The following is a 27142-nucleotide window of genomic DNA, read 5'->3' on the forward strand; positions in this document are numbered from 1 at the left end:
ATTTTCGCTGCGAAGGCGCGACTTGATGAAAATCACTCCTTTTCTCGATAAATTTTTAAAACTTAATGCCCGCGGTATAAAAGAAAACTTGCGGAATTCACCCTCGTGACAGCACCGCCGCGATAAGAACGCCCGCAGCTCTGCACCGATGCTAAAAAAATACGAGCCACTATGTCAAAGTGACCGAACCCCCCGGACCCGTATCTGGGCCACCGGGAACGATCTTCCACCGCGCGAACACAGCATGCACGAAAATGCATGCGGATTGTTCGACGCTGTGTGGAACTACACCGGAATAAATAGAGGAGAATCCGCCGCGTTGCCACTCCTCGAGTGTTTTCCTCGAGGGTTCTACGGAAGCACGCCGAGGGTGAAACACCGGAGTGTTTCACCCTTCCCGGTTCCCGGGGCAGGAGGCGAGGCAAGGGGCTCGCGTTCGAATGTCAGAGGTCGAGTGTTTCGGAGTTTCCGCATGATTTTTTGCAGGAAATCGCCCTCGAAATGTGGAATGGACGAGCTTTCTGGTTGTTTTCTTTCCCTATACAGGGATTCTCCGCCGGCTCGACCCGCGTCGCTGGCCTCCACAGTGTGCTGCATATTCAAAAGTTATCGACCAATTCCGGTCCCCGCGGAGCAGACATGCTTCCGAATAAAACTCCTCTCATATCCATGAATAAGTCAATTATTTCGTGGATTTTTCTTCGCGCTCTTTTTAAAGGAGAAATTCAAAATCCAAATCGCATTCGTGCGCAGTGCAGTGTGCGAACTTAACGTGCCGCTCATCGCACTTTTCATTTGCAACGCGAGTCATCGCAACGACTGGTCGCATGATCCGAGAAAAGTCGGGTTGATTCAACGAAATTTTCGTTTTTACGAGAAACGTTTTAGCCAGCGAATTGAGTTTTCGGAGCAGCCAAATTTATGTTGTGATAACGAATTTCCTTTTGTTGAAACAACTTTTTTGCTTTCGCAGTGCATGTGCGCATAGGGAATGTGCTCGTGATCAAACAACTATCGTAATAAACATGCGGATTTATACAGTTCATTTGAAATGCTTTGTACAAGCTTTTGAGCCTCGAGGGAATGAAAAGTGCACGAACAACTTGATGGGAGGCTCCTGGAGGCTTTCGCCGGAGTCGCACACTGGGGAAAAACATTTTTTCATAATCCCTCGTGCACGAGCTCCACAACGTCATTATTCTTGGTTTTATGACGCATGTAAACCCTGACTGTGGATCGTCGACGGGGTGAAAGACGATTTCGAAACGGACAAAAAAATGATTTTACAAAAAGTTCAACAATTTCACTCGCTCCAAATGTACAGAAAGTTGGATGTTATTCTGTCAACGATTCAACGCTCAACTGTCATCGGAACGATCGATTTTTTCCTCTTTTTCTGGCAACGCGTTGGAAAACTTGAAAAACATTTAAAAAAAAAGAAGTGTTCCTTCTTGCTTGTCGTTAGGAAAATAAAGTCTGTCAACCCAAAGTAAAATTTGACCGAGTCCCGACTCAATTTGTCGACTCAAATATTTTTCACCTCCACAAAAACGTGGCTGAATGAAGAAGTTTCTTTGATTCAACAGATTAAATTCATTCGCCAAGATGCGTTTGCTGGAGCAGCGAATATCTTTTCCCATTTACCTCAAAATCTTCGAAAAAAACTCTCATCCAAGCAAAATCTTTTAAGGAAGTTCGCGCGGATCTAATGGAAATCGAAAATCCCAACTTTAAGAGTTGAAATTTGGAAATATACATTTGGAATTATCACATTTTTCATCCCAATTTTAAAGAGTCAAAAACGAAAATAAGCAAATATAATGTTTTTAGATATCAATGTTGTCTTAAAAAAGCCTTGTTACCGGTGAAATTCACTTGAGAATGGAAAAAGAAAAGCACTCGTTTGAGATTAACGAGTAATAACGACATACACGCGCGGTCGAAGGTTTGACAACGCCATGAGCCAGTTGGTTTAAAATACATTTATGCATACGCACATAAATAGAAAATGGCTGTTGCCACACGTATTGCTTGACGATTTTGCTACGAAAGTATTTAAACCGCTACAATAACATTAAAAATTGATCAATCTAAACAAATAAGTTACACATAATTTTAATAATAGCGAGAATGAATTTCCATCGTTTCTTCGATAATGAAAAGAGCAAAGACCTTCTCATTTGCTTTTTTGAATCGCAAACAACGCATATGCGATCTTCCTTAACAAGGGAATGTGTACAGTTAGAAAATTCCGTTCCCGTTGATTGACGTTTGAAATTCGTTTTTCGTTATTTTATATCGCGCAATAAAATCTCTCGGTCGATTTAATATTGTAGAGATACATGGAGTGTTCATATCGCGCAATCGACTCGGAAGAGAAACGCGGGGAGGATGAAGCTCGAGGAATAAATCAGAAGCGCGCGTACATACACACGCGCGGTCGTAGGTTCTCTCGGAAGTCCGTGCACTCTTCTCCATGCTCCGTAGATTCTCGCATACAAATACAACGAGAGGCCAGCAGCTTGGTACGATCTTATAAATCTTCGACACCCACAACGGACCAATCGTCTGTCCATTTAAGCATTAGGCGTATAGCTATGTACATGTGTGCGATAAAAGAGGAAGATTGCGAGGTGGCTCGAAGAGCGAGCCGGAAGATCGGGCGCGGGGGGAGGCGGCGGAAGAATATTGCGGGTGAGAAACAAGATGGTCCTGGGCCGCGCGCGCCCGTTCGATTTTCACGAGTCAATCTTTCTCGAGTTTTATATTTATCGTCACCGTAACTTAGCTCGATCAAAGTTCGGAGTCTTATCGAGTCGAGGGAGAGTATGCATGTACACGGGTATATATGTTTGATTTATGTACAGAATCGTGTTGGCGGAGTCTCTGATATCTCGTTGCTCTACGTACTGCGTGTGCCAGGCGCGTATTCGTTCGTTGGAACAAATTAAAAGTACTTTTCGAACTTTGAAATCAGAAGGATGAGGAAGTAAGAGCAAAAGTAAATGACTGAAGTAAACACGTACGAGTATATCTATAGAGCTACGGAATATTGTGAATTAAAGAAAATTGAGCAAAATGCAATTTACAAATTGAAGAAGTGGAAGAAGGAAGTAGAATGATAATAAGAAGAAGAGAGAGAGAAACGATTACAAGCACGTATTTGTTTGTTATCTCTCATTAGATTTTAAGATACCTATTTTGTATATTTTTGACCCGGCTGATGAGGTCGACGTGGCCCGCGCTGTACTGCTCGATCACGTCTTTAACGTCATACGGCTTGAGAGCCTCTTTGAATTTGCGTCTTGCCACGAAGTACTTCATCTGATACGAGGAAAGCACAGCTCTCTCACTCACGCACACTCGTTCGTATAGGAAAAAACGTCGAGGCTTATGTCGTGTACTCGGCTTCCTTTATTTCTCGTTTTATTTAAGAGACAAAAAAAAGTCACTGTCATCGTCGTCGTAGTCGCAGTCGTCGTTGCGGTTACCGTCGTTCCTTACATGCTCAACAATCGTGGCCACGAGACATCAACTTGTTTATTTAGGAAACAACGATCATTTAGAGAAATAGGCACGATTACAAGGAAAATAATACCCGTAAATGGGATTTCGGAAGTAATGAGTTTGGCGAAGCACGCCGATCGGTCCTCGCTCTTCCTGCTCCTCTTCTCTCCCTCTCAGGCTCTGTCTCCCCGGCTCCCTTTTTCTCTCGCTTTTTCTCAACCCCTGGCATCGCTCTCCCGCACCCAATCTCAATTTACCGAGGCTCTAGCTGCCGTCAATAACCGTTGCCTCGAACGCGACAGCTTTCTTTTCAAAGCTCCAGAAACAAACCGAATTGGGTTCGTCGTCCGATCGATCTGGCATGCTCAATTTTTCCTTTTCTCCGTATCCCGCTCCCCGGAGGCTTTCCTCCCCGAGAAATTCAATCATTGACAAAACAGCGAAACGAATATAATTTCTTTTACTTTATTACGGTACGACCTTCCTTCGGAGATTCGCGAGAGCTCCGGCCAGCAGCCGAGGCTAAAATTCATCCGGAAACTGTCCTTTTCACTCGTCAAAATTCCACTTTCGCTGCATCTCACGTTTCGAGTTTTTCCTCGCTGTGCGCTACATTTTTCCTGACAAATCTCGTTTCAAACAACTCGTCAACCGAACCTTGCACGAGGGACGAGCATGTTTTCATTCTTTTGAGAACGGAGCAGAGCATTTCTCTTCTCGAAGCGGCGTTTTTCTTCATCTTTTCGGCCCACGAATACAGAAATTTTAACGTCGAACTCGATCCCGAGCAATTTTAATGAGGTAAAAAATCATTTTCGATACGACGAGAGGCCGGTGGAAGTTAAAATCCATTTTACTCGTGCAAACGAAAAAAAACCAGAAACTGGAACGAAAATTATTCCGAGTTCTCCACGTTCATGATTCTAGGGACAAGAATTCGGATGTTTTTCCCGTATAATAAGAAAATCGACGCACCGCGCTCGAAGCAAAGAAACTTTCGCGGCCTGAGACGAGCTCCTCTTCAATAACTGGACGTTTCCCTCACATTTTCTGTCAACGGTGCAGTTAATGATTGAATTTATGGCGGGGGGAGCTCAGTCAGAGAGGAAGAGACAAAGAGAGAGAGAGAGAGAGAAACAGAGAGAAAGAAAGAGAAAGAGAAAAAGAGGAGTGAGAAAGTCAGCAGGAGACACACGACACGAAAGTTCCTTTCGATCTGGAAATGCTTTATATCGATGGCTCGCGTGGGAACTCACCTTCCGAATAGCTCTGATTGCCGTTTTGTGTTTGGTAGTGAGGTGAACACATCGGGGCTCTTCGTCCTCGTCTGCGTGAAATATAACCAAAAAATTGAGGTTTCAATTCAAGGAAAATTGAAAAATGGTAGAAAAGACTTTGAGTTTATCGACTGACCGTCGGAATTTTTTTTCGACAAGGCTGTCTCCGCGACGGAATCCTCCGAATAACTAGCGTTTAAATTCTTCGTTGCTATCGCCGTCGTGTCGTTGACGTCGTTGCAATTGCCGTGGTTGTTGTTCGATCCACCTGTTTAGACAGAAATTCACGAATGTCAGTAGACTCGAAGCATCCTGCTCGGAGCCGCACCAACGAGGCTTGGAAAGTTGTAATTAGGACTCCGGGACACTGGCAAGCGCCAAAGTGAATCTCGGAAGTTCTCACGTCCGGTTTACACCGGGCGAGAAAACAGTCGGACTCGAGATTCAATTCGGATCTTGATTGTCCGCTCAAGCCTCGAGGCTCGAGCCAAAGATTGTTGGAATACGAAAATATTCTGTCGGATTCGTGCAACGAAATATTTTTCCTATTTCAACGAGATTTCGTTTGTTCTTCCAAGAGAATTTTTTTTTTTCAAGCACTCGCTGATCCGTTGCGAATGAAAATTTTTACTGTGGCTGCCCCGCAGTTATTCCGTAACGAGGATAAAACAAGGCGCAAATGGAATGTGAATATTCTGAGCTTTCGAACTGGTTGGCTCGTGAATAACTGATGGAATAAAAATTACCTAAATTTTCGGCCGAAGCAATGAGATCGGCGAAGCCGGCCCTGGAGGCAGCGGGACGGTGGTAATTTTGATGGGTCATTTTGTGGGCGCTCGGGCTGTGGAGCGAGGTACTTTTGTGGCGTCTTATGGTTGGCAACCGACTAACGAAAGAGGCGTTGTGCTTGAAGCTGGAAGAGGCGCGACTGCATGGAGAAAAAAGTATTGTACGGTGACTCCGGATTAGCGATTCGTGGGTGGCTGAAAAAAAGGTTAGAGAGAAAAAGCTTGCGGATGGACGTACCTCGGCGGGCTGGAGAGTGGGATCTGGTGGATTTTCCACGTAGCTACGCTGAGGCTGTGCTCGTCGGCGGCGTAACATCGCCAGAGCGCTTGAATGAGGCTGGCCGCTGGCTGTCGTCTGCGGATCATGTGCTTTTGCCTCTGTTGCTGTTGGACCTTGAGGGCGAATCCGGAGCCAAGAATCCCCTGGAAGGACGAGCGACGAATGAGCGATCGAGGCGCGCTCGAAAAATCCATCCTCGTCGTTACTCACCGCTGGTAGAGCGAAAAAAGATATTCCGAGGAGAGCGCAGAAGGAAGCGATGACCTTGCCCTGCCAGGTTTTCGGCACCGCGTCCCCGTATCCAACGGTGCAGAGTGTGATCTTCCGAACAACCGGAAACAAAGTTTTTATCGGGGCTGTTTAATAGGGCCGCGGAGCACCGGGTCCTCCGGTGGATCGCTGCCAAATCTCTCTCTTTCTCGCCGCTCTCCCGCGCTCCATTGGATATTCACGAACGGGACTGTTGATTCCCAAGGCTATCAAGAGCCGCAGGAGCAGAGGAGAGTGAGGCAAAAAGAAAGAGAATGTGCCAGAGTTGCTCGTCGTAAAAAAGCACAATTTCTCACCACGCCCCACCAGAGGGCCTTCGCGAAGTTATTGAAGTGCTCGTCGTCCCTCTCCGCGAGGTAAACCAGGAAGCTCGCGAATATGAGACCGAGGAATCCGATGTACAGAGTCGTGATGAGTTCCTAAAAATAATATTTTCCTGCGTCGTAGCTTTCGATCGATCACTGCTAAGTCCGACGGACAAAGGGGCCGAGAAAAACTGGCGAACCTGACGATGGGCGTAGACGACGCTCCCGAGCAGTTTCCACGTTCCGCCCCGACGGTCCATCCTGACCATGCGAAGAATCTGGAAGAAGCGAAGCCCCCGAAGAGCGCTCGCCGCGAACACTTGGCCGCTGCTTCTCATCGCCAGGACCACGATGCTCGCCAGGATCGTTATTACGTCTGCATCATCCCCCGGTGCATTAATTATTATCACTTCCTCCTTGGCCTCTCCATTATACACCAGAATTTCCGCCCCGGCCTCGTCCACACTCACCTATTATGCAGAACGGCCTCCGCAGGAACTTGAGTCGACCAACGGCCGTCTGGTAACGCGATCGACACCCGGAAGACCAGAGTCTGCAACAAGAGCCGACCGACCCAGGAGAGAGAAAGAGAAAATACTGAGGAAAAAAGAGAGAAAGTGGGAGCGGGAGGGGCGCGTTCGCAGCCTAATTTTCCAGCGACCTTTCGACCGAAAGTTTTTTCTCTGCGTCTTCGTATATACTCCTGCGACTAGCGACTCCCCCCTAGTACGTAACGTTCGCATACAAGTTTTGCCGATACTTGTCCCTGTCGTCCATCCCCCTCGCGTTCAATCTACCAAGAACGATGCTCCGCCATTCCCCTCGCCCATGTATAAATATACGAACCCTAGAAAAACACCGGCCAACTAATTTTCCCCGCGAATTTTGCTGGCTGACCCGGTTGATCGACGGGCGTGAAGGAATCAAAGGCATCATTTATTTAAAAGCTGCTGCTGCTGCTGCTGCTGCTTTCCCTTCTCCGAGCCCCGCGTCATCCCCGTTGGCCGTGTCCCCGACACAATATTGCTGACCCTCCGCCGTCCTCCGGCTCGCGGACTACGTGAAAATCGGGTTTTTTAAATCCGATGCTTCCGAGAATGTTTAGCACGATTCGGACCTCAATTTAATGGGCACTCGAAGCAATCACGAGATTGGAGAATCACCGGGGAATGAGAACGCGAGGGAGGCACTGGGGGGAGAGAAAAAACGAGAGGATTTCGATTCGTGATCAATCTCGCCTGGACGAGGCTGCCGCCTCGCGCTCTCGATGTCAATAAACCTTTCCCCGCCCCGGCGTTCCTCCGGATTTAATGAAATATTACAAGAGTAGCGTTTTGCTCAAAATTTGGAGAAAAGCGTCGAATTTCGCGAGGTAAAATGGAGGGAAATGAATCTCCGCGAGGCACTTGGAAGGAAAGTGTGCGAGGGGAGGCGGTTGCGTGCATGCGTCGGCGGAAAGGAGGTGCATCCCGTGAAAAACGGCACCATTGGCCCAAGCTCGGTGCAGTACCGCGCCAACTATACGCGATGGTTGGACGACCGTTGGCAATACAACTCGGCCAACCGTAGCACCACGGTTGGAGTGATAGCTACGGTCCTACGGTAGGCTAGCGCTTGGGACCAGTATTGGCCCAGCGTTAGTCTTGAGAACGGCCCAACGCTGGGCCAGTGTACGCCCAATGCTAGCCCCAAATTCACCCAGCGTCATTCCCCAGCGAATGCCTGTTATCGATTATTTAATTAAATAATATTTATTTTCAATCATGCTTATTTTATCACCCTATACAATTATCCGTCATTGTGGAAATTTTAATTAGTTAAAAAAAAAAACAGTTCCTTATATTTTCTTTAGAGTTGAAATTTTTCAGAGGGGATTTGAACTGCCTACCTACAACTTTCCTACCTAATGCCTACCTAGTTTGTCCGAGACGCTAACCACTACACTATCGACTACTTCCTATTTTTGTATCAACATTCTCAAAATAAAATATTGGGCCCATTCTGGTATTGTATCATATATGTGTACATATTGAAATCACTTTTTTAATTCTCAACCGATTTAGACCAAATTTGGTACACAACCGTAAAATCCCCGGAAACAAATTTTCATGTAATTCGATAACTTATTAGCTCGTACGAGTTTTGATAAGAAAACTCAAAAAAGTTTATTCTTCAGCCGATTAATTAATAAAGTCGAAAAAATTAAATGACTAATCTGTATATTATTAAAAGATACACGGCCCGTCTTGAATCTTTCTGCCTACACTTTACCTCAATACTTGGCGTCAAGACGTTGCCGCGTCTCTAGATTATTATTATTATTGATATTATTATCGTTATTATTATTGTTATACAAGAAATCTTAATTCATTTGCAATATCAGAAAAATGAAGATAACACAACATGTGTCCACTAAATATTATATATACTGAAAAAAAAAATTGCTTCAAAGAGTCGATTATTATTTGGTGAGTGCGAGCAACAAAATATTCTTGGATTAATAACAACAAATATGTTGATGAACAACTAATGGATGATCAGAAGTTGATCATCAATTGCTGCCGTTGCAAGACAGTGCTGGCTGAGCCTAGGCTGATGAGCGGATACGGATTGTATATATCTAACAATATAGCAGGTACAGATTTTAAAAAATAAGGCGAGCAGTATTAACCCGAGGTATGGGACAATGATGGCCTCCAACGGTTGGCTGCCAGTCATGAACCGACACCGGCCCAAGCGTGGGCGATTGTCGGGTCCCAATGTTCAAATTCTTCATTGGCTATAAGCGTGGGCAAATATGCTGGCCCATGCTCGGGCCCAACGTCGAGTCCCAACGGTTGGCTGCCAGTTATAAATCGACACCGGCCGAGGGTTGGCTGGTTGTCGGGTCCCAATGCCCAAGTTTAGCATTGACTAAACGTGGGCAAACATGCTGGCCCGTACTCGGGCCCAACGCTGAGTCCCAACGGTCGTTTACCCAGTATCGAGCCAAGCATCGGCCATATGGTAAGCATCGGCAATTTTTTCACGGGATGCTCTTGGAGATTTTCACAACGACAGGGATCGTCGGAGATGATTTTCTAGTGCTCCGCAGGGACTGGAATTTTGCATTTCTGGAGCGAGTACAGTAGCCTCGGACCAGGAGTTAAAAAGCCTCGATCCATTCACTCCCATTTTTCAATCGCGTCGACAGCGAGAACGAAACAAAAAATTTAACGATCCGACCGCCCCCTGCTCTCGGTATCGTCGTGCCCGGTCCTCTTTGATTGATCGAACCGACTCGGTTTGACCGAAATTTTTTCCTCCACAGCGAGGCAAATGCTGTAAAAAAAGGTCGCAGCGAGTGCGTTTCCTCCCCCAAAAAATCGCTTCTAAAGTGCCTTGAAAATGAAACTTGAAAAATCACAAAATCGGACTCCTCGCTTAAAAACTGATGCAAAGCCATTAAGGGGGAATATCAGTGTGAAAGAAAAGAGAGCTTTGTATTTGAACTTGGTTTATATTTAAGTTACATCATTCAATTTTGTTCTCTCAAAACTTTAAATGTGTTTTTCTCAATTTATCCAATCGACTTCATTCAAAAAGGATCCTCTTCAGAAAACTTGTCGTTATCGTCGCATCGTAGATTTTTTTTTTTTTTATTGTTTAATTTAGTTTTCATTAACAATTTACTGCCAAATTTTTGCGTAAAATTCGATTTTTTTTTAAATGATCGCCATTTTTTTTCTAATCAAAATTTTCAAATTTCCTACGAAGCTTCGATATAGCTGTACTATTATAATTTAATAATCTTTATGAATTTTTGATCTCAGGTTCTTGCCGTGGCTGTCAATCGTCGCGGGGAGTCTTTTTTGAAAGGCCATTGCGCGAGCGCTCCTCTGCATAATAAAATGTACTAAAAATAAATAAAAAATTTCTTCCTATACTTCATTATTTTAATAACGAATATACAAAATTTCAAAAAATTCGATCGAGTCGTTAAAAAAAAAAATCCCAAAAAATACCTCACTTTTCAGCCTGTCACACTAATATTCTCCCTTAAAGCGGGCGAGTCGCCTGCCGTGGCGATCTGAAAAGTCAAACGGTCATAGAAATAAGTGGTGGTGGAGCAAAAGTTGCGCGAGTATACGTTCGAAGGGACTTTTTCGGGGCGTTCGTTCGAGAAATTCACGAGCCTGTTTTCAGCGACTGCTCTCCGCGCGTCGCGGTAACGATCTACAACAACACGCATTTGTGATTCGCTTTGACGCGTTCGTCCTAGTGCGCCTGCCGTGGTCTCCGGATCTCAATTCCCTCGGCTGCGTTGCCTTGCTTCGTCCTTGAACAACGGAGCCTCCTCCGCATCGCGGTGTAATCGAATTTCCATTTGAGCATATCACGCGAGAAAGCTCGCGTCGCGGCTCCCAGTTCCGCCTCTTAATATATCGTCATATAGAAGTAGGACGCGCGCTGCTATCGTTACGAGAGAAGCGCGCACACGCGCGAACACACAAAGACGGAGGAAGGCGTCCCTCGGGGGTTGCGGGGGTCGCGTTAATTCGAAATATTTTGCGGTGGGATCAAGCGCTCGCGACGATCGCAGCTGAGTCGAGGGAGTCGGAGGCTGCGACGAATATCGTAATAAGTATCTTCGGCTTACCTGAAACAAAATTCGAGGCTAAACCAAACGACGACGACGAGTTCCATGTAGTAGAGCAGCAGCCCGGCTTCTTTCTCGTACTCGTCGATCGTACTGAACACCGAGAGTACCAAGCACGTAAAGACCATACAAAATCTGCAACGTCCCAAGATAAATATTCTCCGTGTTTATTCTCGATATGCCCGAAGCAGTAGAGACTGTCACCGAGGACGTTGTTTTTTGTATAAATAAATAAATGCAATAACGCGCGAGGCTGCTCCATCGAAGCCGCGGAGTTTGCCGCTTCGCGCTCCGCTTATCGTAATTTCATTCGATCGAGTTTCAACATACTTACACGATCATGTGGTAACTGATGGCGTAAACGCCTCGGGGTCGTTCAAGAAAATTATAGAAGCTCGTCTGAATCCTCCGATAGCGAGCGTCCCGACGCGTTGCCCTGTAGTTTATCGGGCGTCCCAGAAGCGACATTCTCGGTGCCGTCAGTCGCCCACCGGACCCGCTGTACCTTGCCCAAAATTCAATCGAATCAAGTTCCCCCTCGACTTTCCCCCCGCATGCCCAAAGCCCTCTCAGCCATGCAATTATGCGCGCCCGCTCGCCTTTCTCTCTCGACGAACTTCCCTCTCGGGGGCTCCGCGCGAGCGCCTTTTCCTCTCAGCCGAGTCTCCATTATCTGCGAGCGGAGCATCAGCCACATGCCGTAACACAAACGCGCCGCGAGCAACGCATTCGGCTACGGAACATTTTGTCATAACCGCGGAGGCACGCACGCACTAATTGCGAGAAAACAGAGCACCCGCCCTCCGCGCGCGAACCGCGAAATTGTCGCCACCCTCGCCGCCCCGGCGATCAACCTCGTTCAGTATACCAAACCCCGATTGCCCACGGAAATTTTGAAAGAAGTAACCCCGCGCAGAAAAATCTAACGTATCGATTTTAAAAAAAGTAGTTTTACCGCATAGTTTTTCAGATATTGCGGCTTAAGGAGGTTGGATCGCGACGATACAATGTTGCCACGCTAAACCATGTTAAAAACATTGAAAATTCCAAAATTATAAGAATTCAATAAAATTTGGTAAATGTATTCTTTCAAAATATATATGAAAATATAATTTTTTTTAGATTTTTCTATACCACATTGCTCTCGAGTAATTGAACACTAAAGTTCACGCGAAAAAAAAATTGTATTTGTGTACTTGATGTCAAAGAATGTTATCGCCGAATTTTATCAAATTCTGATTATCTTGATTTCGTGAGCCTCCTTAAAGTTCTATGGTTTATGTATCCGAACACGAACGTGGTGATCGACAAACAAAAATGTATCGAAACAGCTCGAGAACGGTTCTTACGATTTTGATTTTAAAAAGCACCGTATTGCAGCGTGTCTACTGAAGAAAAAGTTGAAAAAAAAAAAAAAAAAAACATCATCTGCCGTCTAGTGTGTGAGAAAGAAATGATTGTGATAAAAATCATATGAGAATTTCGAGGTTCGCGACGTGGCAACGCTCTCGCGCGAGACAAGCCACGATTATCAGTATACATTGGGACGCTGCGCTCGTCTCGGACAGCCGGCTGTGTTGCCACGATTGAGGCGCTTCTGAGCGGCGTTCATTTGCATACTCGTATGTGTGCATACGCCGTGAAGATGTATTTAAAACATAGAAATTCCAAAATCACGAGGAATTGTGAAATTTTAGTAAAATATCGTAAGCATATATTCGTTTTACCGATCATTGACGCGATAATTTGAATGATTTTTGGGCGATATTTCACAACGAATGTTCACACAGGAAGGAGCAGGCTGCGCCCTCTATTTTTTACAGGGCACTCAGCTATCGAGCTACCTTAATCGAGGAAAAGGCTTGGAAACAAGTCGGAATTGCGGAGGCTTTCGACGCGAGCATCGCCAGCAGCTTCCTCGGCCCGGAGCCTGCTCCGCAGCTACACTAATTTCGATGGAGCACCATCCCGAGGAAAGCCTTTTCACATTGAGCGACAAATGCAAACAAGCAGCAGAGCAGCGACATGCCGAAGTCCATTCGAATTTGCATTCTCGTACGCGCGCAGCGAGTATCACGTCGAGGATGAGTTTGTGTGCGTCGAGGGACGAGAGTCCGTGCTGGATTTAATTGAGGATCTTTGAAGGAGCGCGGTTGACCTCGCCCCCGAGGACCAGCGAGCCCTCCGCCCTGAGCGCGCTCGTGGAACAATCAACCGGGAAGCTGCAAGCGCAGATTATTCATTCTTCTCGCGCGTCGCCTTTCGATCCTCTCGATCGCTCATTAATTGACTGGCGCGCATGCTCGACCTTCGAATTAACAATTTCAGGGATCGCACCCGAGCGTCGGAATCCCCTCGGACTTTTCTTCCCCGCGGTATATTCGAAAGCGGCAAGCAAACGACGGAGCCTCGGATAATAATTAATTCAATCTTTGCTCCCCTGCCCCGGAGCCGGCTGTGAGAACGAGCGTGCTTTTCGCTCGAATCCTGCCCCATTTTTCGCCTCGTTTTACCAGGACCGCAGTCGCGAGAGCACGGTGCTTTCGTGTCGGGACTCACTGGCGAGGGAGCCAAACCGCGCGGCGTCGGCTACGCGGATGAAGCTTTTATTTATTTTGTACGTCGCCGGGCTGCTTCCGAGCCCGGATAAACCGAAACTGTTTTCAAATTCAATTCCAAGCCGGAGATAGATCGCGGAGTAACTCCGCTCCCCCTTTTTTTCGCTGCCACGGAAATAGCCGCGTTGAGCCCTCGACGCTCGGACTTTCCCCGACGGATTCCTATTTTCGACTATTGTCAAACGATCAGTGACATTCGACATGCTCAATTTGCTCTTCATTCCTTTACATTCATACGTACGAGGACACAGGCGTTTTCGTGCGACATACCGAGGAACACAGCACAATACAGGGCCGAACCAGTGGACAGAGAAAGAGAGCGAGAGAGAGAGAGAGAGGCAAAAGCAATAATTCGGGAGGAAGGAGCGATGCGCACTCACCTGAGTGACTTTTGGTCCATATCGAGGGTGTGAAAGCGAACAGCCGCGGAGGTCGTGTAGCAAGAGGATGGGGGGCTCGGGGGCCCCCGAGCCTCCGCGTCCTGCTCGAGGGTCGTGGAACGTAACACAAAGTGCGAGGTGAGGAGAGAACGGTGAAGCAGCGCCGGACTGCCGCCTGCCGATAGTGGCTCAGACGTCTTCATTGTCGCTGAAAACGCCCCACACACCGCGCTACATAATATGCCAGAACAAGTAGCCCCTTTGACGTAAAACTATACCGCGCTAGCTCTCCCGTGGCAACATCGGACCCGAGTCAATTATTCTCGATTCAATATTCCGGCGATTCTTATCTACCGAGCTCCGCAGGAGGCTCTGCGTGTGCTCTTCGGGCGCCGAAGGCCCAAACATTCATCGGGCTCTCGAAAACCGATAATACGCAGTGACGGCGAGAAAATAACCGAGAAAATCAAGTGGAAAAAGGGACGCGGGGGGACAGTACGGAGAGGCTAGAAAAGGCTCCGGAAAAATAGAGCTTCGGCTCGTCAAGGCGAAGACTCCTGCTGCAAGATGAAAGCGCATGGGGGAGCGAGGCGAGCGAAAGGGATGGACGAACCGGTGCGAAGAGTGAATGGCGAGTGTGGTTCGAGCTACGGGAGAGCGGAGCCATCGCTTTTTGCCACCCCCCGGCTCGATAGAGCGTCTCGGGAAACGCGTCGATCTCCTTCAAGTTTAACGTCAACCGTCTCATTGCCCGCGCGAAAAATGATGCTAAGGTTCAACCGAAAGGTCGGAGTGCGCGCGGATCTTGGACGAGAGAGAGAGAGAGAGAGAGAGAGAGTGAAAAGGCAGGAGCGCACACTCGTATCGTACCGCGCGAGCTCGTTGAATCGTGATGAAAAATAAAACGAGCCGGGGAATTAAGCGAGGGAGAATGAACACGGATCCAGCGGACCTCCGCGCACTCTCATCGCATATTCATCGCCTCGCGAATCTTTCGCTCCCGGTCTGCTTCGCCACCGTTCAGCCCACCTCCCCCGGCCTGGACTCCCGTGCTCCGGGTTATTTCAAATTCGGAAATGAAAAGCTCGAGGGCGCGTTGACCGGATGCCTTTTTCGGAGGCGAGAGCTCCTCGAGATTTTTTAGCGTTACGAAATCGCTGTGAAAATAAAGCGGCCCGACTGCGCGTGACAATTTGGAAATTTCGGTATGCGAAGAGCCTGAAAGTTCCAAGCCGTTTGACTCTAACTCTTTTTCAGCGGGAGACGAAAATCCTTTTCGACTAATTCCTGCACGATTCCCGCGGAAAATGGTGCCGCCCGAATTTCAATGGCTCAATTCTCCCGCGGCGGATTAACGCGAAGCGTGCGAGAAGGTTGACGAAAGATCTCAGGCCGAGGACAGTTTTCGGTATTTTATTAACAAGAATAAGCAGGGTGAAGAGAGAGAGAGAGAGGGAAAAAAGTGACCGAAAATGCTCACCACTAGCGTGTCGTCAGCTGCTCGATCGGCGCTCGCCCGGATGAGTCATGCCTCGGAAAAGCTTAGCTTCCGACAGTTTTCGTCATCTGAAACAATCGACAATGCGTGATCAGCGTGCGGCTTCATAAATGGCAAGCTTCTGTGTTTACACATGCCGCGCATCGGAGCCCGCTCGAGTGTAGAAAACGCGAACGAAACTTGGCTCAAACTCTATTTATATTCCGCACACGCTAGCCTCTGTATACTCTCGGAAGGCGGATTAAAAGCATCTTACAAGAGATAAAAACTCGGATTTCCGAGCGGTTTCAGGCTACGCTCGGATCGCACAAGTGATGCTCGGCTCGGAGCGAGCGACGGACGCGGCACGGGGCTAGGAGAATTCAAATAAAGGAGTCGACTGGGAGGGACGCGTATCGCAAGGGGATCGGAATACAAAGGAAGCAAAATCCGAGTCCAAATTGTGATGAGCTTTGACTCCGCTTGATCTTGGCAAAGCAATGCGTTATTCTCGAGTTTCTATTATACGAGCCTCGACGTGACCAAGCTGCACTGTCAATATCGCGTGAGATCTCGATGTCGAGATTTTTCGAGTCCTCAATTTCTGGAGCTGGAGATTTCCGATAGGATTTTCAACGGGGATGAAAACCTGGCGTCTTTCCATGCGGCCCCGTCGGTAGATCGACGTGGAAAAGTAGTTTGAAGCAGAGAAATGAGCGAGTCAATAAAAGCAGCGTAATTTGTGCAAATATTCGACTTTTCACTCCTTCCATCGTCTTTTATTTATGAAACTCCCGGAGGCGTCTGAAGAAAGCCTAAGTTGTTTTTCTCTGTGCGCTTGCGCCCGGGGCTTTATCAAATCAGAGCCTCCTTTTCGCCTGCTTCCCAGGGGAGCGCAGGGAAACCTGCCGAGGCAAGTTGGAATTTTGCGCTCGCGTTATCGTCTCATTTGCTAGGAATTCTCGTACGCTTCTCCTTCGCGCTGCGTAGGCTCGCGTTGTTCGCTCGGGAGAGGCGAAATTGAGGGTCAATCACACGTGGAACGGGACGCGAAGGTACGAAGGAAGCTCCCAGGGTTAAAAATCGCTTTTCACGGAGCTTCGATGCTCCCGATTTTGCCGAAATGATCAAATAACTAATCAGCAGATTCCGGTCCGCCGTATCAGCGAGTGCCGAGAAATTTGTACGAAAGAAGATGAAGTGAGACCATTTTCGACGACGCTCGGTCAATTGGGAAGAGTTTCCGACTGGATAAGGAAGCCGCACGAAATGGGCGAAGAAAGTCAATAAAACTTGGCGAGCCGAAGAGTTCTCGTTGCCGGCGAGAAACTCCGCTGTATCTCTCACGCTCGATCGCACATAACTCGCTCCCTTTAAACGCACACGAGTCTGTGCGAGGAGGAGGCTGAGAAGATGCAGCGAGGGTCGCGGTCGCTGTCGGAAGAGCTCCGCTTCCTTCAACGCGATTTTCGTATTCTCCGAGCCCTTCGAGATAAAAGAATTCTTTGACACGAAGCACCCGGACAAAAGAAATCTTGTCCAGGAATAGAGTTGAAAGGGGCCGAGTTGTCGGAGGGCGAGAGCAAAATTTCGAAACACGCTTCCCAGGCCCGTCACTCCGCGGAGCGGATTCAAGATTTTTTCCTATTGTTACGAAAATAATTTGCCTCATCCAATTAGCCGGATCCGGGTTAGCGAGTAGCGTCGGCCCCGGCAGCGGTGGACCAGCGCATCAACAGCAACGATAACGAAAGAGAAACATAAGCGGCGGCTCGCACCCCCGCGGACTCCGCCCGCATCCGGTTACCTTCGCTGCTCCAGTTTGTCACAAACCCTCGCGTACGTGTGACTCGGTACGCGTGTGCGTGCACAGTTTCCAGGTCTAATAATAAGCGCGGAGGAGCGCCGAGACGCCGAGGGGCAGCGCTCGAGGATGCGATAAAAAATTTCGAATCCTCTTCGCGAAATGACTCGCGGCCTGCGCACGCGTTTTTATACTCTGCTCTATAAATACTCGATCGTATTTCATACGTAAATGGATCTGGACGAGAGCTCACGTGATTCGATTCGACAGAGAGGCTCGTTCCGGCGCGCATTGCTGGCACTCGCCGCCTCGAGGGCGGCATCTCGTGCCACGGAAATACGATGCATCTCGACGGTACTCGCATCGGCGTCTTGAGATGTGTTGCAAGTACCTCGCTACGTGTACGGAGCGCCGAGCGCGTCTTGGCCTCTATGCTCGCCCGCTGTAACTACTCGACCCCCGCGCTGCCTCACCCTCGCTCACTTCTCTCCCGCTTCGCCATTCGTGCTTAATGGGAAGCTCATTGGCGTTCCGGTGGATTGTTGCTGCTGCTGCTGCTGCCATCGACGTAATCCATTAATCCCCCAGCTCCGGTCGAGCGCGCCCGAGTGTGCGGGGAAATAATAAAACGTCCTTGTTTTTATACTCGTCTGCGCGTAGCCTCGCGCGCTCTTCTCCCCTATTTTCGTACCTTTTCAATTAACCTTGCGACTCTCGTTATTTTCCCCGCTCGTAAATAAACGCCTTTTGATAGATCCGTCAGGGAAACGGCGCGCAACGCGGGCCGGTTACGGCCTCCCCGAATCTGACGCGGTCCGACTAATCTTTCTATTTTCGCCGCGCTCCTCCGCGCAGCTTGAGCGATCTTTTCTTTCTCTTTCTCTCTGCTCCCGCTGTGTTCGCGCGTTCGGTTAACTCGCGGCGCGCCTCCGTCCACGGGACTCTCGAATTCCTGGTCCCGATTCGACCCTCCATCGGGGGCACAGCAGCCTCTTGCACGTCCTTAATGCCACAATTACTTTTCTACCGGAGCCTCTCAAGCGCCGCTTTCAACGATCGTTACCCTCTCGCTCGCGAGATGCGCAACCACCATCACGGCCCACTCGTCCTTGCGCGCTCACCCTCCGCCCTTCTCGAGCTCCCCGCTTCGACGTCCAACCGCAGCCGACCTCCTCCTCCTCCTCGCCCCATTCAACTTCCTTTATCCACAGCCGCGCGATTAAAAATACTTCTCAATCGGATCCACGCGACGATCGGCGCTACTGAGATTACGGGACGCTTCGGGGCCTCCGGACGCGGGTTCGTCGCCTCGACAATCGTCCTCCTTTTTTCTTACACTTTTCATGAACACTTGAAAACGAAAGTGCGCCAATCGGGGAGGGCGCACAACAACCCATTTTTCTATGGAATTTTCAATGTCGCGGTGATCCCTCTTCGTCGAGTCGGCCCGCCGCGGCTTCGAGGTTTTTTCAGCATTCTCGGGCAAAGCGATTCGGAACGCAGAAGAAACCGAGGAAACCTCGGATGATCGAAAATTTCTACGCAGTCTTGAGCACAAATTTTCACGAGAATGAATGAAAATTACAAACATTTCCAAGCGCATTCGAGATTTCCCCTGATTTCCCTCGCCGCAACGGTCATTTTCATCCCCCAATTATGCGCGCGTGCCCAACGATTCTACGCGGTGGCCGCTTCATCAAAATTTGACAATAATTTGATCGTTCTGCGAGAATATTAAGCGACCGGGGACCGCCGGCGCGGATTCCTCGTGCGGTCTTGTCGCGGTCCAGGCTCCCGACGAGCCAAAATTGAGCCCGAACAGTCGTATTTCATTTGCGGAATTGCACGAGCGTTAAACCCGTCGAGTGAAAGGCAGCGATTCGTTTGACTTTGATTAAGCGGGAATACTCGACGGGGGAGTGCAACGGGCAAGTTTGAAAAATGTATTCAAGACATTAATCGAGAATTCATTCGCTTTTATTATCACCGGAGCAGAGATTCGCAGATTGCGAGACGCTGCGAAGGAATATAAATGGAATTGGGAGACAGCAGCGATCTGACAGGGGCATTGAAAGGAAGTTTGAAAGTTAGAAGGCGAGAAACGGCGGGGTCGGTGTGCCCGAGTCGCTTCTGAACTTTGACTGGCGAGCAGGCCGCGCGAGCGGAAACGTGACCGCACCGGAACGAAATTTAATCCGTTTTAAAGGGAGCTCTTCGCGCGTTCTGCACGTTCGTGCACGGCTCAAAGCTTTGAAACGCGGAGACTAGATCGAGCGATAAACTCCAACGAATTTGTGCGCTTCACCGGTAATGCGAGAGGCGTCAGGCTGAGAGTTTCGGTTACGCAAGCCAAGTTACGCGATCGGAATTCCATGATTTTTCAAATCCTCGAGCATCGCGACGAGGCAAAAAAGGCACGCGTCTAATGGGCGAGCATGCACCGCGGGGGTGGTTCGTTCATGTGCGTTTGACATCCTGCACGCGAGAGTCTGCCCCGATCATCACCGGAGTGACGCTCGAGTTATCGATCAGCCGTCTCGCGCGCTGGCGGCTTCCGCGCGCTAACGAGCCGCGTGACGTCCGCCGCGGTGAAACGAAACGCGAGTAATACGAGCGCCATCCGAGCGGACAATTACTATTGAGAAGAAATAATTCACGACGAATTAAATTCTATCTCGTTACACGGAAATTGGCTGAACAATCATTCGAGCAAGCGTCCCATTCGTCATTGAGCATTTCACTTAATGATCGAACGAAAGGACGAGGAATAAACGCGCGTTCGAATCGCAACCGCGAAGGACGAAAAGCTCGTCCCTTTGACCAACGCGATTGCTGGACTCGAGCGCCCACCAAAGGCTCGCGCCGGACTGAAGATCTCTGATGAAAACGACCCGCTAGCCGGAGCTACTGAATCCCGAAAAATCAGGAAAAAAGACACTTTTTGGTCCCTTTTCGCCACGGGTTTTCCACCACCCCAAAACCTGGCGACGATCGAATTTATTCGAAAATTACTTTTCACTATCAAAGAAAATGAATTTCTTCCTTTTCCCTGTACAATTTTCAAATTTTTACGAGCATCCGGAAGTGGCTCGCACTCTCATTACTTCAGTCGCATTTTCATTTATTAACATTCGTACGAGGTTCCTGAAATTATTAAACTCTTTTCAACTCCCCCCAGACACAGCTCCGGTTGAGGCGAGTGCGACGGGGACGTTTTGAAAAATGGCTCGTTCCTCCGACCGGTTTTCGTCGAAATTCGTTCCGCCCCCGGGCCATCGCGCGGACGTTTTCAATCGTTGCGATTGAAGCGTACGTTTTTGTGCATTAAAAAAATAAATTTGTTGCTGGCTCAGCGAGATTTTCTTCGGCTCGACAAATCGAACTCTCGTTAACTCACCAAAATCTGCTGGCCTGATCAGCTGACTCAAAGATTGCATCCACCCGAAAAAAATCGTCGTTGAATCAACAAAACCTATTTTCCCCGCCCAATTTATTCGCCCAGCGAAGAACGTCGACTCACAACCTTTTCCTTCGCTCAGGGTACGTTGACCGAGACGTTGACGTCACCGCTGCCTCGCCGAGGCCTCCCCTCGCTCCCTTCCAAATACCAAAGATGCGAAGACCGCTCCTAAGACTCGTGAAGAATGCGGGATACGCAGGTGAGCATTGAAATGACGAAGTTCAAGCCAAAGGTCAAGTACGAAGGAAATTGCAGTGGCTGAAGTAACGACTATGGAAGTCCCGTATCTGCGACGGCCTGCTCTCAATCGAGTCCCATTTCCAACAGTTTATTTCCATCCTTTCACTCCCAAAAACACGAATAACGTCTAATTTCTTTCCTCCTTTCGATACTTCACGAATCCTCCAAACGATCGCTTCCTCCCCAATTCTTTCGACTTTTTTCCCCCAATTATTTGTCCCCGAGGGAAGTTTCATCATGGAATTTATCGTCCAAGTGACAGAGGATCGGAAAAAACAGAGTTTTTCCCTTCTTCGGTCCCGATGAAAATAAGTAAAAGCTCTGAAAGTTTAAGGAAGTTGAGGCATTAGAATGAAAATGATGTAACCGCTTTTAAACCGATTTGGTTTAAATTACACACAATTTGGGCCAAATAACGTGTAATCTTATGGAAGTCAAGACACATTCAGTGATATCTCCGTTAAAAATGATGCTAAAAATATGAAATTTTTTGGGCAACGTGAGCAAGGCTTGCCGAATAATGTCAATTTTTTCAGATTTATTAGGAGATTTGCTGAGATTATATTAATAATAATTTGTTTTCCGTGCAGTTTTTTGAGGCTAGGATCGTCACCGTTCGTGTTTTCGACTGAGCTTTCACCAGTTTTTCGTCTTTTTTTCCCCAACTTTTCCTTAAAGTGTATACAACATTGCCAAACTGTAAACTGGCCTAACTTTTGAAAGGCACAGGTCATCACTTTTGGGTAAAAAAAATGACTGTACAGCCTCAACTACCTTAAGCGAAAAACCGCTCCCTCCTCCGCAGCCAAGATTCGGTGGTCTCGATGACTGCAACGCTGGAGAAACCGCTGTACACACGCGCGCGCTGTCTTCACAGACGGCATTGGACGACAGATGTGCGACGAGCGCGACGAGCGAGAGGAAAGGGTGACGCGATTGCGCGCAGAGTGTGCACCCCGCGCACGGAGCCGCACGGCGCGCGTAATACACGCTGCTCTCGCACATTACGAGCCCTTCGAAGGTCGCTTTTCCCTATCGCATTATGATTCGTTGTTCCGAGGTAGTTATAAAATGTCAACTATAATGATACTCGGCTTCCCACATGCCGTTTCGTCAGCCCGGAGGAGCCTGCGCACGGGCTTTTCCGAACTTGATGGAAAATACTCCGCGAGGGAAATTCGACTCGCAAAATGTGTTTGTTCGTCCGACGAATCGTGGAGGACGAAACGAGCCGTTCGTTGAGTCAACGAAGCTCCGGCTAATTCGATCAGCCAATTTCCTTCCTCAAATATTGCGACGCGCCGAAAACCTCGCTGCATCAACAACCGAGACTGTTGAGCCAACAAAATTATTCTCTATGGAAAAATTCTCCATTTCCCAGGCCCGAGGAGCTTCTCGCCGCGGCGAATCGACGGAGCGTTCAAGCCCGGGGTGGATTCGTCGCGAAAGATCGAGCGTCCTGGCGAATGTATCTTCAACGAGGCGCGGATGTTGGTCAGCGTGAAAAAGAAAGCGAGCGAGACGGAGCAGCGGCTCGGGGCTAATTGATAAGCGGGCCTTAGGACGAGAGCGGAGTGACGGTCTCGCCGGCTCTTCGGAAGCGCCGGAGAGTCCTCGCACCGAGAGGATTCCCAGGCACAGGGGCGTAACTTTGAACGAAGGGAGCGGGCGATCCGTCGTCGGGACTCGGGAGGCGCGGCGACGAGGAGGGATAAATCTCACGAGCGAGTCAACTTCCCGGGAGGAAGTACACCGACGCGTACATAGAAGCGAGTTTCCGGTTAAAGGGCGAGCGACGGAACGAAGCCGCCGCCGGTGGTGGAAACGAGCGCCCGGACAAAGCACCATCCCCGTTATTGGACCGAAGAGATAACGCCAGACGGCCTTAAACCTCTCGCTCATTTCCCGGCTCCTCCGTCAATCCGACTGCCTCGACTCTCCCTGTAAACGCTCCTTTTTATTCGCCGGATATTCGATGCGCGACGCATAAATTTAGCTCGGGAGCTCATTAAAGGGACGAAAGCCCCGAGTACGATCGCCGTGAAGTTTCACCCTCGAGCAGACACTTCCCGGCTCTATCGAACTGTCAATTTTCAACGGAACCGAATCTGCTTCGTGACTTTTAAGCACTTCGTAATCGAGGAATTCGCATTTTTTCGTCGACTAAATTTACATCATCATTTGGCATTACAGTGAATTCACGAAAACGAAATGGACGATGGGAATGAAAATTTGCTCGTCGATCCACTCGGTCGAGCGCCAATGAAGCGGATTCGACTGTTCTTTCGTTTAAGGAGTTTCGGTACAGGCGATACAATGTTGCCATGCTAAACCATGCTAAAAGCATAACAAATTTCAAAAAGTTTAGAATTTTATAAAATTTGGTGAACATATTCTTTAGTGCCAAATTTGACAATACAAATTTTTTAAGATTTTTCTTCTACACAGTTATCGAGTAATTGATCACTAAAGTTGACGTGTATAACCATAGCGTTTCCATAAATATAAGTATACATTCCGGGCATAAGAAATCTGCTTTAATGCGTAATTACTCGATAACTAAGTAGAAGAAAATTTTGAAAAAATTTGTGTTTTCGCACTTGATGTTGAAGAACATTATCACCAAATTTGATCAATTTCTTAATATTTAGACTTTTGTACCGAAACTCCTTAACCGATCAAATCGTTTGCCATTAAAAAAAAAAAATCAGTTGAGTCCCCTTTTTTGAAGGTTCGAAACTTTTGTTGAAAAAGTGTTGAAAAGAAACTGAATATTCGTCCATATGCGTTAAGAGTTTAAATTTGGAAGTATACTAGAAATACACAGCGTCCATTTATTCTCCGAATTATTATATGTTCCACCGTCTACTTGTCGAGAAAACAATTAACGAAAATCACATTTTTTCAGTACACTTCCTGTCCGACCATTTGGATTCAATGAAACAGGACCCCCCACCAACTTTGAAGAGCCAAAAACGAGAATGAGGAATAAAAACAATGTTTTCAGATATCAATAATGTCTTGAGAAGCCTTGTTGCCGGTGAAAATCACTTGGGAATGGAAAAAGAAAAACTCTTGTTCGAGGTTAACGAGTAATGACGACACAAACTGTGCAAGGTTTGACAACGCCATGAGCCGGCTAGTTTAAGAGGATGGATCAGTCGGTACATCGCAACCGCGAGTGCGAGAGAGATGGCCGCAAATTTCGAAATCGAAATTCTTTGACGCAGTTTGACCGATTAAAAAAAGGCTCTATCGGTCGATTTTTGCCATCGTCCTGCGTAGGCTGACGGAGCCTTTTTTTAATCGGTCAAACTGTGTCAAAGAATTTCGATTTCGAAAAAAAAGACATGCGTACGCATATTGATAGAAAATGGCAGTTGTCACATTTGCTCGACGATTTAAATACGAAAGTATTTTAACCGGTCTCAGGGTATTAAAAATTTCTCAATCTCAACAAATAAGCTGCGCATCATTTTAATAATTGAGAGAATAAATTTCCATCGTTTCTTTCATCATGAAAAGAGCAAAAAGTTGACTCGCTTTTTTGAATCCCAAGTGACCTTACGACGCTGAAGTTTCCAACGTTGGACTCCAACGAAATGAACGAAAAAAACGTTTTTAATTCACCAATTTTTTATTTCACGAATCGTTGGTACAGCTTGAAAAACTACGAATCGCAAATTTGGCAGGGAACAAAATAGGAGAATTACTGGAATTATTGGAGAGTTTTTTTCGATTATTTCGTTGGACTCCAACGTTGGAAACTTCAGCGTCATAGTGACCTTCCTTAATCGAGAAAAAACAAATAGTTGCAACAACAAATCGTGGCGAACTCGTGAAATTTATTGATTCGCCCAAACTTTTGATGATTCGACTCTGCTTTCGTCCGGGTAGAAAATAGTTATTGGAACCCACAAAGCAACGCTCGAATAAATCAAACTTTCGTTGAATCGACGATCTTCATTTCGTTCGCCACGATTTATGTTGAACCAAAAACCTCTGTATTTTCCCAGTCTCCGATTTTTTTTACTCCAATAACAAAACCGAAGCTCCTAATTTCGCTTTTGAGGTTCCGCGACGAAAGTCACTTCACCGTTCTTCAAGAGTCAAGTCAATTTAACTTTGAGTCAAAGCGTTCGAGTTTTTTTTATGGCTTTTCAGGCACCGGAGCAGCCTGTTTATCTCCGTATTTAATCAGCCCCCCGGGCATTTTGATTTCTCTCATTCGCCTTCTTGCAGCGCATTTTGTACCTGTAGACGTGACGCAATATTCTGACGTGCGGTGTTTGATGGTTCAAACGTCCCGAATCGATATTCCAGGTACGGGAGCTTCGGGAGAGCGGCATGGAGCGACGGCGGGAATCGAGAGAGGAAAATCGAGTCGTTTGTCTCCGTCTACGGAGGCAGCTGCCTGCTGGTGCGCTCCGTTTTGATAAATTTAATCGCGTCGCACACGAGAGGACGAAGAGAAAACGCGTTCTCTGCGGAGGTGTGCACTCTCTCTCGAGTTTTCCTCAATTTCGTCTGCCGCGCCTCCTCAAAGGGGCATCGCAAAGCCTTCGCTCTTTATAAAAAAAAAATCGACGATCGAAGACAGGGCAAACAGGCGAAAGCGCTCATTTGCCAGGCAATCGAGTCCCTCGATCGATAGAACGGTCCTTTCGAGCGAGCATTCGAGCGGCATTTCAATGGAAAAGCTGCGAGAAGTTTGCACGTTTTTCAAGCGCTTCCTGCCCAGCTCGGCCGAGGCAGTTCCAGGACTGCGGGGGAGCGGGGGAAAAGCATTAACGAAAATAAACGGCTGACAATTGCGCTCCATCAGTTCCCATTTGTTTGTTGTTTTTAAACGAGTCTCGCGGGAATTTAATCCCCGGCGAGGCTGCTGTCTGCTCGTAGACAAAACCCTCCCAGCCACATCTGCTTCCGGGCGCGTTTCCAGCTCCGCACAGTTATTCAACTGCGTTACGTGTCTCTGTGAACGTGCTTCTGTGCGAAGGATGCGCCCCGAGCGAAATTACAACGAAAAAATTTATTTCCCAATCTCTTCTGTCCTCGCATTTTCGGCGAACGAAACTAACGAGAACGCGAGCCTCCCGCCAGGCTCGTTATTGTTGCACGGGCTCCCACGTCCCCATTCGTCGTTCCCGTGTCAGCCTTCCCAACGCTCTAATCTCCCCAATTAACCGCTTTAATTATCGTATTTTTCGTCCTCTTCGTTCCTAAGCGAGTCCTCAAAAGCAAACACACTTCGCCGCGAGGATTTCAACGACCTCGACACCGATAAGGAATCCGAGCCAAAATCATTCGTGAGAACTGAAACGAACTCTGGGTCGAAGGCACCAAAGCTTTGTCGCAGCTAAACGCAATCCTGTTGAGCCAAAAAAACACGAAGAATCAACAAATTTAAACGCAAAAATGTCGATCGTCATTCCGAGGTTGAAGAATATTTTAAAATCACTTGTCATCGAGAACGAAAAACACAAATTATACGAAGTTTTCGTTCTAAAGTTTACCATTAATTAATTCGCCCCAGACTCCCGATCATAGTCCAGTTCATAAAAAAACTCTTGAGAGCATAAATTTGGGAAAAAGTGAATTTAAGCGAGTTTGCTAACAAAATGAGGAAAAAAGTAATTTCACATCGATCACTCGTCATGAGCTCGCACGTATCGCGATTCCCCACGGCCGCCCGATATATCAATAACTCGGAATATCGGAAAATATATTAATATATTCATCATGATGATTAATCAGGCTTACCTACAACAGCGGGAGGAGTATGACGGTGAAGAGCGATGAGGAGGGGTGGGCACCGGTGCTCTCGCGGATCGGTCCCTTCGTCGCTACCCCGTCTCCTCGCATACTCGACTCGAAGCGTCCGAGGCGCCGGTATACCCATTCCACCCGTTGTTGCTTCCTTCGCTCCTGCCAAATCCTCCCACCAATCAGTGCCTCCCGCCGCGTTCAATCAGCTGTCAAATTTCGTCTATTTCTATATTAAGGCTTTCCTCGCTGTACGGAGAGTAAAAAGCAGTCGAATTTAATAGCAATTTTAGCCTTGATTTTATCTCTTTGTTGTGTGCGGTTGCTTTGG

The 27142-nt window shown here is 47.7% G+C and overlaps 1 protein-coding gene across 6 annotated transcripts in view; it reads right to left on the reverse strand.

Moving 5' to 3' along the window:
• Window positions 1-27142, reverse strand: part of LOC122410767 (potassium voltage-gated channel subfamily KQT member 1-like) — a 33631-nt gene that overhangs the window by 5809 nt on the left and 680 nt on the right. Inside the window, exons 2-15 of one of the 6 annotated variants that reach the window (XM_043419174.1) lie at window positions 26809-27020; window positions 15545-15630; window positions 14065-14272; window positions 11401-11571; window positions 11067-11201; window positions 6898-6980; window positions 6628-6803; window positions 6419-6541; window positions 6063-6173; window positions 5811-5995; window positions 5531-5712; window positions 4921-5052; window positions 4764-4834; window positions 3197-3324 (exon numbers count right to left, since the gene is read on the reverse strand). In XM_043419174.1, the coding sequence (XP_043275109.1) occupies window positions 3197-3324; window positions 4764-4834; window positions 4921-5052; window positions 5531-5712; window positions 5811-5995; window positions 6063-6173; window positions 6419-6541; window positions 6628-6803; window positions 6898-6980; window positions 11067-11201; window positions 11401-11571; window positions 14065-14267 (1700 nt within the window). In that variant the 5' untranslated portion in view covers window positions 14268-14272; window positions 15545-15630; window positions 26809-27020. Of the gene's footprint in view, window positions 1-3196; window positions 3325-4763; window positions 4835-4920; window positions 5053-5530; window positions 5713-5810; window positions 5996-6062; window positions 6174-6418; window positions 6542-6627; window positions 6804-6897; window positions 6981-11066; window positions 11202-11400; window positions 11572-14064; window positions 14273-15544; window positions 15631-26808; window positions 27035-27142 lie in introns of all 6 variants that reach the window. The other 5 variants (XM_043419176.1, XM_043419177.1, XM_043419175.1 and 2 more) reach the window with 5 other exon arrangements.

Source organism: Venturia canescens, chromosome 5 (assembly GCF_019457755.1).
Source record: "Venturia canescens isolate UGA chromosome 5, ASM1945775v1, whole genome shotgun sequence".
Classification (NCBI taxonomy): Eukaryota; Metazoa; Arthropoda; class Insecta; order Hymenoptera; family Ichneumonidae; genus Venturia; species Venturia canescens.